We start from the raw sequence: 10,970 nt of genomic DNA, 5'->3' as shown, positions 1-10,970 counted from the left end.
CTTCGACCCTTATATAAGGTAATTCGGGATTCAACAAGTTTAAATTCAAAGGATTTTAAAGAAATTTTTCGAACTGGCGCAAAGTTCTGCCTCTGACGGATTTGGACCAAAATCTCTCTACCTACCCTAGTTGTGAAATATTTCACCCCCTCTGTCGCTACCAACAACTGTCAAAGCAACCGCGGCGGGCCGCAAAGCGCAAAGTTCGTTTTCATTTTGCCTCCCCTTCGTTCATTCGTGCTTTGCCGTTGCAAGAGGTCGGACGTATTTCGCGGTGCGTCGCCCACATAGAGAGCAGAGAGAAAAAACGAAGCCGCACACTCCATTTTGAATTTTTCACCACGTTGGCTGGTGCGGTGCGTGGAAAAAGTGAGATTTCTTCGCCGGAAACGCTCGGAAAGTGTGTCAAATTGCTACAAAGTGAGGTAAGTGTGGTTTTCGTGCTTTTAAGGGTGTTTTTGGGGGGTTTTCGGGCGTACTTTGCGGGGTTTGCCAATTTTTGGTGGTGTCGGTGAGGAACCAGCCGCCGCCATGTTGGATTTTCGCAGAAACGAACCGCCGCGTAGCAGGCGCTTAAGGGTTTTTTTTTTGAAAAATTTGCTAATGAAAGGTTTATGTGTTTTTGATTGCAGCTTGCACCTGGAGTAAACAGCGATGGTCGGGTCGAGAGTGTACGTCGGTGGACTGCCGTACGGTGTCCGCGAGCGCGACCTGGAGCGCTTCTTCAAGGGCTACGGAAGGACGCGCGACATTCTGATCAAGAACGGATACGGGTTTGTGGTGAGTTTTCGAGCATGATTTTAACGCGATTTTGGAATATTAACTGTAACGATGCTTTTCCTTCTTGATTTCGCCAGGAATTTGAAGACTACCGCGACGCAGACGACGCCGTCTACGAACTCAACGGGAAAGAGCTGCTAGGGGAACGGTAAGTGGCTACCAGATTGTGTAACCCGGCCGTCGATACGCTCAATCAAACATGTTTCCCAACAATCTCGATGCTTGCGGGGCGAAAATCGACAGACAAAACGACTATCTACCTAATGTGTTCATAAAAATTGTTATTTTTGTTGCCTAGAGACAGCATGACATCAGCGGTTCACCTTAAAAGCTTGCAAAATTGTTGTTTTGTTCTGAACTTCAGTCAACGGAACCAGCGCTAAATGCCTACTGAGTTTAATGTTTACTCAAGTGCTTTTCTGACGTTCTTGGCGTTATCTGAATTGTTTGCCACTTGTTCAAGTGCTTGTTATCATTGTTCTTTACCAGAAGCTTTCGAAAAGTTAAGTTTTGCGCAGAACACATAGCCTTTGGTAAGAATATTGACCAGCTTCTACCTTTTCCCACGAAGTTTGTTGACCTCCGAGAACCCTATGCGGCAACCGGCATTTCTTGCAACACAGAACCACCCAAAGTGGTCTTGCCATGTTTGTGAACCGGCTTCCCAGAAAAGCAAATCCAGAATTATGATGTCATCCCACGCATGTTCACCTCTTTCTCTCTCTCTATTTACAGAGTGGTCGTTGAACCTGCCCGCGGGACGGCACGTGGGCCCGGCGGCCGGCGCGAGTATGACCGCGGTGGCGATCGGTACGGCGATCGCGGACGGGGCGGCGGTGGCCGCTATGACAAGTGAGTTAAGCGCAAACAGTCAAAGTAGTTGCACCGTAGACATAACCGGAATGGCGTTGAATAACGTAATTTGGATGGAACTGGCAGCGGAGCCAGTTTTATCAGCTGAAAATAGCGACAACGATGGTACCAGAGTGAAGTGGTTTTTAATCTCAATAGAATCTCAAGAGTCATGGTAGTTCAGGATGGTTAATGGATTGATTTCTGCTGAATGTTCCTATGAGTCTATATTCAAGAATACAACGCAAATTTCGATGGCTAGTAAAAATGTTTGTGTAAATCTAGTATTGCTGAAAATATCAAATTAAAAAGTCAAAGTATGTTTTATCAGACAGACTCAACCAGGGAGAGTTCCTTCTGGACTCTCCAAAGTTGTAGTAGCGATGAAAAACTAGTTCATTTTAGGTACTTGAAGTTTACGTCTGTGATTGGGAAGCGATTTTTTAATACATTCTACAAACTCGAAGATCACATCGGAGTTACCCGAGTGCATATATTTCGGTTAGAAATTCTGTTTCTGCATCAATAACACCACTCCTCTGAGCGGCCATTAGTCACTTTGGTATCATCAGCGTCCATCTTCCAGAGAGTCGTTAGCTCCAGTTCGGAGAAGGTCTTTCACGCGCCCCATACCTATTCGATATTGTTATTGCCGATGATCAAGGTATCGTAACGCTTGCAGGAACAGCTCCCGCTACGGACCACCCCTGCGGACCGAGTACCGCCTGATTGTGGAGAATCTGTCGTCGCGCGTTAGCTGGCAGGTATGTACCGGACCGGTTTTAGCCTTTTTAGCACCGATTTCCCGTTTCCCAAACTGTAGAAAAGTGTGTTATCTTTAGTTTTAGTTGTTATGTAACATGAAAGGTTTCCCGGCTTTTCGGTAGATTTGTGTTGTGAAAAGTCGTGTCCTTTGCAGTTAACAAAACATGTTAAAGTTAAGTTCACTGCAAGGCACACGATCAATAACGAAATCAGACAAAGCGCGCGTGTTTGTTCGTGTGCTCACTTTGTTTCTTCTTTTTACGCAATAATACTAACAAAATAACGTTTTCTTTGGTTTTCTGGTAAAAGGATGTTAAATTGGAGCTGGTTAGTTTTACCTAATTTTGACTTTGCAAATGGTTGAAACAAACTGTGTACATTGTTTTTTTTTATTTCGAACCAGCTGAGATTTGTGTGTTGTTCCAGTTTTTTGTAAGTTTAAAATCTGCTTAAAGCCAACCCACAAATCGCAGCTAGTTTATTCGGATTTGGTACGGAACAAACACAACTTGACACACTTTTTTTTGTTGTTACTTCACATTCTAATCCGGCTGTCTTCGGCAGCGGCATTCCCAGTGGTCGAACGTCCTGAACCCGATAGACTCGGCATGCTTGTGTTGTCTTGAGGCGGCATTTTCTGGCGTACACACTGGCGAATACAATGGATCACACAAACTTGAAAGCAAAAGATTGCACCAAAATGAACCAACATGGATCGATGGAACTCGACAAACCCCCCGAGGCCAATGGCAAGGCCCGGGACTCCTGGAAACGATCAGACTCTGTGGCAAAACTCTGGACGATTGGGCTAAACAAGCAAAAGCAATGGAAGGCACTAAGAAGGACCCCCGGATTGAGAAGGAAAGCACAAGTTACCGTTTCATGTCGGAAGACGTTGCGCCACTGGGATTTCCGCTGTCGGTTCCGCCACCAGCGAGTGTCTCGTTATGCATGAAATGAGCGCTGGGCTTTGTTGGATTCCCTTTCCCCCCCTTCGTAGTTATAAACCACCTCACACCTGAGAGACTACCTCTAAACCTTTTAAGCCTGTCTTCTATAGAGAGCTGTTTAACCTTAACACTAAACTCAAACTCCCCCACTTTCCCCACCTTGTTTAAACCTCGTTTGTGTATATGTTGATCTGTAAAGAAAACCCCCCTTTTTATTGAGAGCTTTTACATTTACGGAAGAATTTCTAAACAAAAAAAAAATGAATCAAACCAAAAAAAAACCCGACTCCGTCTGCGAAACGATCAAGCCACCCCATAGTAAAACCTCTTATTACTGTTATCTTTTCCTAAAAGGCAACCCTCCTTTCAAAAACGTGAGGTTTGCAGAGTAACACACACTGACAGAGAGAGAGAGAGAGATAAAGGGAGATTGTCGCTCAAACACTGAACCGGAAGACCACCCTGGGGCCAGCACGGATTGTGATGAGCGCGCGATCATCTGAGCAATCGATGGATGATGATGTGCGAAAAGACGAACTTCCACCACCCGCACCCCCCCAGACAAGACGCGGAACAAGTTTCTTCCCCCCCTCTGGTTGTCCGTTTGCTGGCGTGGCGTTGCCGAAATCCGTCATCCGATGGGGTGGTCAACCTGGAAAGATCGGTCCCAAAGGTCGTCGTTGGCCGAGGACCCCGCCACTGCAGAGCGCTTCACGCCCACCCCGACAGAGAGAGAGAGCACCAAAAAGTACTCACCTTTTTACACACACTCACACTCATACACTTACAAGTTCGTGCTTCTCCGCGCTTCGGGATGGGTTCATCGAAGCTCGTTGAACAAAGCTGGCTCCCTCGGGAAACTGTTTTGTTGGCGCAATTTTGATGTGCCATCCCTGAAGCGTCGGTACGGATTTTATCCTAGCAGTTACACCGAGAAAGAGACAGAGGGAGAGAGAGTTTATCATTTCTATTAATTTTCTGAATTTTCGAATCAAATTTAAAGCTCCAATCCATTACTCACACCGAGGTTCCCATCCGCGAGACCGGAAGAGACGAGGCTTGACTGAAATCTCGAAAAGGACAAAATCAAAACAAAGAGAGAGGGAGACACTATTCAAGGTCGTCACGTGTGTTGAGGTCATCCCCCCCAAATCGAGAGACAGAATTCTTCCAATCGTGCGGACCGCTCGACCAAAGCGCGCTGGAGGGGTCACACTTGCTCGTTGGTTTTGTGTGAACCGGTTTGGAACAAGGCCCGGTTCGCGTCCCGTTTTTTCCCCCCGCATCGTCGGATCCGTTTGGTGGATCGTGCGACGCCCGTTACGTTGACGATGATGATGATGATCTGCCCCCCCATGTGAGAGACAGAGAGCGCGCGAGAAAGCGAGCGAGAAAGAGAGTTTGTGTCCCCGACCCCGCCAAGGTAATGGTCGATATTTTTGTACTCACTTTCTCGTTAGAACCATTTCTTTTTTCTGGAAACCAGTGTAAATCGCAGCAAGCAAGAAGCCAATCAGTAATGTCTTACGACTAACGTGTTCCCCACTATATTGCTTTGTTTTTTGTTATTGTTTACGCTCGAGTCAGAAAGTGTGCCACGCGCGAAGGTCTCGAGGGTTTTACAACGGGGGGAAATCTGTTCATAATGAAAAGAATCATGCTCACAAACACGAGGACGAAGGGACGCTCAGACGATTCTTGCCTGATCAATCTGGAATGCAACCAAAGAGGAATGAGAGAGAGGAAGCCCCAAATCGTCATCGCCCAAAAGGCTAGCCAAACAACCAAGATCTGGATCGAAGGACAAACACGGTTGAAACAATGAGGAATAACCAAGCCAAAATAAAGAAGGAGAAGACGTTTGCCAACCGAAAGATCTCGAACGGAAAGGATATTCTCGAGAGAAGCTTCTGCCAAAAGAGGACGGAAACAGCTGAAATCGCCAAGGAATGCCACCCCACACAACTTGAAGGAAGACCCGGCCTTACGATCGCCAAATCGCAGATGATTCTTTTCATTATGAAAGAGAAACAAAGAAACTCAGATTGACCCCCCCAAACAAATTGCAGGCAGGTCGTGGTCGAGCCCCCAAAACTAGTATCTCAAGTGCGCGTGTAGTGAAAGTGACGATCGATCTCCCCCATAGTCGTGTAATACATTTTTCTAGTGTTAGGCACAATCTCAACCCCGAAGCTGTACTTGTCGCTCTGCCCGCCAATACTAATGGACCCTTTTCGTCTGTTGTTTCCTTTCCTTTTTTTATTTTGGTTTTTTGTTTGCCTTTGACGGATAAATAAACACAGGACCTGAAGGACTACATGCGCCAAGCCGGAGAGGTCACCTACGCCGATGCCCACAAGCAGCGCAAGAATGAGGGGTAAGTTTTTGGTTCGTTACGAAACATTAGTAGACACATTTGGCATAACTTCCAGTCCAGACACGATTACCCGGATATTTTGAGTATCTGAAGTTCAGATTGTTCAAATAATAACGGATACAATGTCTCATTCCAGAGATTCCCAAAGTACCAAAACTTCTTAGCATGGTTCGTTCCTAACGTAAACCAAGTCATCAGACTAACTATTCTTTCCCATAATCCCATAGGAGCAGTTCTCTCAGATTTCGGTCATTCGATTTTTTTTTGTATTTTTTAATCCGACTGAAACTTTTTTGGTGTCTTCGGTATGCCCAAAGAAGCCATTTTGCATCATAAGGCTTTCTTGTCAGAAATTTACCAACACATTCAAAGTATGTTTACATTATCTCTTTCTAGCAAAAGTTTTTTGTCAGGCGACTTCTAGCTGGTTTTTTTGACTGGCCGCCCGATGTGTCAGCCAACATACTTCGCAGGGCTGTGACAGCTCGAGCTCGATCATTGTTTGCATCAGGACACTGTGACGAGAAGTTCGTCATTTTACGGTTAAATTATATTTTTTTCACTGGGCCTAGAAAGCCTTATTAGTTTGGCCATATAATTTTTCATACAAATTTGGCAGCTGTCCATACAAAAACGATAAATGAAAATTCAAAAATCTGTATCTTTTGAAGGAATTTTTTGATCGATTTGGTGTCTTCGGCAAAGTTGTAGGTGAGGATACGGACTACACTGAAAAAAATGATACACGGTATAAAAAAATTTGGTGATTTTTTATTTAACTTTTTGTCACTAAAACTTAATTTGCAAAAAAACCTAAAAAAACACTATTTTTAATTTTTTTCATTTTTTGATATGTTTTAGAGGACATCAAATGCCAACTTTTCAGAAATTTCCAGGTTGTTCAAAAAATCTTTGACCGAGTTATGAATTTTTTAATCAATACTGATTTTTTCAAAAAATCGAAATGTTGGTCGCAAAAATGTTTCAACTTCATTTTTCGATGTAAAATCAAATTTGCAATTAAAAAGTACTTCAGTGAAATTTTGATAAAGTGCACCGTTTTCAAGTTATAGCCATTTTTAGGTTACTTTTTTCAAAATATTCGCAGTTATTCATTTTTTTTAAATTAGTGCACATGTTTGCCCACTTTTGAAAAAAATATTTTTGAAAAGCTGAGAAAATTCTCTATATTTAGCTTTTTTGAACTTTGTTGATACGACCCTTAGTTGCTGAGACATTGCCATGCAAAGGTTTAAAAACATGAAAATTGATGTTTTCTAAGTCTCACCCAAACAACCCACCGTTTTCTAATGTTGATATCTCAGCAACTAATGGTCCGAATTACAATATTAAAATATGAAACATTCGTAAAATTTTCCGAACTTTTCGAAAAAAATATTTTTAAATTTTTTAACCCAAGACTAACATTTAAAAGGGTGTTCTATTGAATTTTTGGCCCTTTTTAAATATTAGTCTTTATTTAAAAATTTTGAAAATATTTTTTTCGAAAAGATCGGAAAATTTCACGAATGTTTCATATTTTAACATTGTAAATCGGACCATTAGTTGCTGAGATATCGACGTTAGAAAATGGTGGGTTGTTTGGGTGAGACTTGGAAAACATCAATTTTCATGTTTTTAAACCTTTGCATGGCAATATCTCAGCAACAAAGTTCAAAAAAGCAAAATATAGAGAATTTTCTCAGCTTTTCAAAAATATTTTTTCAAAAGTGGGCAAACATGTGCACTAATTTAAAAAAATGAAAAACTGTGACTATTTTCAAAAAAGTTACCTAAAAATGGCCTTAACTTGAAAACGGTGCACTTTATCAAAATTTCACTGAAGTACTTTTTGATTGCAAATTTAATTTTACATCGAAAAATGAAGTTTGAAAATTTTTGCAGCCAATATTTCGATTTTTTTTTTTAAAATCAGTATTGCTTCAAAAATTTATAACTCGGTCAAAGATGTTTTGCACAACCTGGAAATTTCTGAAAAGTTGGCATTCGATGTCCTCTAAAACATATCAAAAAATGAAAAAAAAAAAAAAAAAATTGTTTTTTTTTGCAAATAAACTTTTAGTGACAAAAAGATAAATAAAAAATCACCAAATTTGTTTGTACCGTGTATCATTTTTTTTCAGTGTAGTCCGTATCCATACCTACAACTTTGCCGAAGACACCAAATCGATCAAAAAATTCCTTCAAAAGATACAGATTTTTGAATTTTCATTTATAGTTTTTGTATGGACAGCTGCCAAATTTGTATGAAAAATTATATGGCCAAACTAATGATGCGAAATGGCTTCTTTGGGCATACCGAAGGCACCAAAAAAGTTTCAGCCGGATTAAAAAATGCAAAAATTAAAATTCTAAAAAAGACCGATTTCGTAGATAATTGCTCAGAGATATTTGGATCACTTTGGATGATCGAGTCTGGACTGTAACCTGTTTTCCATGGGACTCTAACTGAACCCCAAGTTTGCAGTCTATTATTAGAACAGGAAGATTAACCGCTGCTGCAATCACATTATTGCAATTCCACCCTTCAGTTGGAGTGACAAAAACCAAGTTGCAGTACAAAACCACCATACATTATGCCAAATGGAGCCACCAATTGACCCCGTCCAAGTCAATCCAAATTCAATAACACCCGCTCTCTCTTTCATGTACCGTAAAGGACCCGCGGGCGCCATTCACCGCAATACTACGGGTAACAAAACACTTCTTTTTTTTTCTTTTCTACAAACAATTCCATCATGAAAAAACAAAACAAACAATAGCAAACGAATGTTGAAAAGCTTGAGCTCTGTCGATTTGCTGCAATTGTGAGAACCCATTCATCGTTCCCGTGGGTTTGTTCGTCCATTCTTTTGCAAGTTGCGCTGAAACGCGCAAACTTTATTGTTTTACAAAACCAATTTGGAATGGACCTCCTACTGGCGCGGTGAACGGGTCCTGTACGGTATTATCCAAAACGAGAAGCTTAGTTCGTCGCGCGCAGGTTGAACTCAAATTTTGCTAATTTTGTTTGGGCTTTCAACAGTGTCGTCGAGTTCGCGACCAGTTCGGACATGAAGACCGCCATCGAGAAGCTGGACGATACGGAGCTGAACGGACGTCGCATCCGGCTGGTGGAGGACCGCGGTGGACGCAACGGTGGCAGCAGCGGAGGCCGCAACGGACGGGGCCGCTCTCGGTCGTCCAGCAGCCGTTCGCGGTCCCGCTCGAGGCGCCGCTCCAGCCGTAGCAGATCTCGGTCGCGTCGCTCCAGCCGCAGCCGGTCCAAGTCCCGTAGCCGGTCCAAATCGCGCAGTGCCAGCGTCGCCTCCAAGCGGTCCCGATCCCGCTCCAAGTGAGTATTAACGGCGCGCGTCATTTGTTAAAACCATTCTCACTATACACCCATTGCCCTTCCACAGCAAATCCCGCGAGCGCGACTCCAAGTCCAAGTCGCGATCCCGCTCCGTCGAGCGCGACCGCAGCCGAAGCCGGTCCAAGTCCAAGGACGCCAAGTCACGCAGCCGCAGCCCCCGCTCCCGGTCGCGCTCCAAGTCCAAGGATAACAAATCCCGCAGCCGCTCGCGGTCGGCGCACTCGCGTTCCCGCTCCCGGGGAGGCTCCCGTGGTGGGTCGCGCGGCGGTTCCCGCGACCGGTCACGCTCGCCGGCAGACAAACGGGACGGAAAATCCCGGTCGGCGTCGCCCAAGAACAACGACCACTCGCCCGAGCGCAACGAAAGCATGGACGACTAGGCGGAACTTGGTGGTGCCGCTGGGACATTTTAGAATTAAACCTGATACAACAACAACAACAAACAAGCAAAAAACAAACTCACACTCAGCTAACACACGAGTTGGGGGTGTTGCTCTGATTTTCGCGAGAGGAGGAGCATTTTTTTGTTTTCTTTTATGTAGATTACACAAAATACATACAATTAAAGGTTAGGTTTTAAGCTACGATTACGATTGGGTTGTTTTCACACACACACAAAAAGCGCGAAACGGATCGTAATTTTCTCGGTTTATAAATTGATACAACACACACACACTTAAAAACAGTAAGGTTTCACACTATCTTCTTTTTTATTTTCTGTAAGGAAATTGCGCGTAAGGCGTGAAAGCAAAACTATAAAAAACATAAAATTAGGAATACTTTTAATATCAATTGTTAAAAGAAACACAAGTCATGGAAAGAGCGATAGGGGAAAAGAAAAGGAAAGAAGCTAGGTAAGCCCAAATCTTCGTGTAGACACTGTGTGTTGGTGAGTGTGAATGGAATTAAGTTATGGATCTCTCGCTGAAGGAAGATGGAAGTAAGGACACACAATGAATAAAACCACAAACAATACTTGCGTATTAATTTCACGTCTTCTCGTCTTTGATACTTGATTAAACAATAATGATAAAACACATCCTATTCGATTGTACCTCTTGTTTAGGTGTGAAACGTTCCGTAACGCCACTTTGGACTGTACTTCTGGTAGTTGAGTGTAGTGAGAGATGTAGAGAGTTGAATAAAGGAAGCTCGATTAAGATTACGTCGGATTGGTTTGGCTGTGCTGTAGAAAACTTCGAAATCCAATCAACATTTCTTCGTTTTATTCTCTAAAGACCTCCGACAATCCGTCTCTGCCCGGCGGCGGCACGCTTTCCCTCTTCGCCGACGATTCAACCATCAGCTTTTTTTTTTTTTTTTTACTGTGAACAGACACGGACCACTGCGACACTTGCGTATCTATTGTAGTATGATCTGTTCTCAGGTTTTCTGTTTTGCTGCTGTTACAGCCTGCCGAACGATCGTCTTCCGTAGCGCTTTTGTTTGAGCGAGACAGTATTTTGACGAATTATTCGAGCAGTTGCCCCCTCTCATTCCCCAGACCAATCTCCCAATGCCATGCAACACGAGCACGAGAGACCGATCCGAGGACGTAGAGATGAGCGAGATTGAGGGGAAAACTCTTTTATTTTTGACCCATCTAGAGATCGTTACCGATCATATAGCCCAATCTTCAGCTCGAATTTTGCCTGAGAGCATGTGACCGAGTCGAAAGCAGCCATGCCAGATATACAGATAAATCTGTATTATACAGATTTTTTGTTCCCAAAAATCACAAAAATCTGTATATACAGATTTTTTTCGTTTTCATTTAATTTGAAAATTTCAATGATTTAGTAATTGAATTCTGCTTTAGTATGATTAAACAGCTTAAATCTGTTGTGAAAAGTCAAAAAAATCTTCTATG

At 43.1% G+C, this 10,970-nt stretch overlaps 1 protein-coding gene across 6 annotated transcripts; it reads left to right on the top strand.

Moving 5' to 3' along the window:
- Window positions 1-230: 230 nt before the first annotated feature.
- On the top strand, window positions 231-10,265 carry LOC120422549 (serine-arginine protein 55). Of its 6 annotated transcripts, none has more exons than XM_039586018.2 (9): window positions 232-420; window positions 633-780; window positions 858-928; window positions 1,516-1,632; window positions 2,315-2,396; window positions 5,651-5,724; window positions 8,405-8,437; window positions 8,771-9,079; window positions 9,147-10,265. In XM_039586018.2, the coding sequence occupies exons 2-9, from the start codon at window positions 655-657 to the stop codon at window positions 9,478-9,480; spliced, it is 1,146 nt and encodes a 381-aa protein (XP_039441952.1). In that variant the 5' UTR covers window positions 232-420; window positions 633-654; the 3' UTR covers window positions 9,481-10,265. The 6 variants fall into 6 exon arrangements, with proteins under 6 accessions (XP_039441956.1, XP_039441952.1, XP_039441953.1 ...); XM_039586019.2 differs by having other exon boundaries at window positions 232-425; window positions 2,321-2,396; XM_039586017.2 differs by having other exon boundaries at window positions 232-425.
- Window positions 10,266-10,970: the final 705 nt, after the last annotated feature.

The sequence above is a fragment of the Culex pipiens genome, chromosome 1 (assembly GCF_016801865.2).
Source record: "Culex pipiens pallens isolate TS chromosome 1, TS_CPP_V2, whole genome shotgun sequence".
NCBI lineage: Eukaryota > Metazoa > Arthropoda > Insecta > Diptera > Culicidae > Culex > Culex pipiens.
The sequence above is the reverse complement of the archived record's forward strand: the minus strand, read 5'-3'. Positions and strand labels throughout refer to the sequence as shown.

Bases quoted from the DNA above. Each gene is read 5' to 3' on its own strand.
- LOC120422549 (XM_039586018.2), top strand. From the start codon at position 655: ATGGTCGGGTCGAGAGTGTACGTCGGTGGACTGCCGTACGGTGTCCGC. The intron at 1,633-2,314 runs GTGAGTTAAGCG...TAACGCTTGCAG, and splicing joins GGCGGTGGCCGCTATGACAA to GAACAGCTCCCGCTACGGAC. The intron at 5,725-8,404 runs GTAAGTTTTTGG...TGTACCGTAAAG, and splicing joins AAGCAGCGCAAGAATGAGGG to GACCCGCGGGCGCCATTCAC.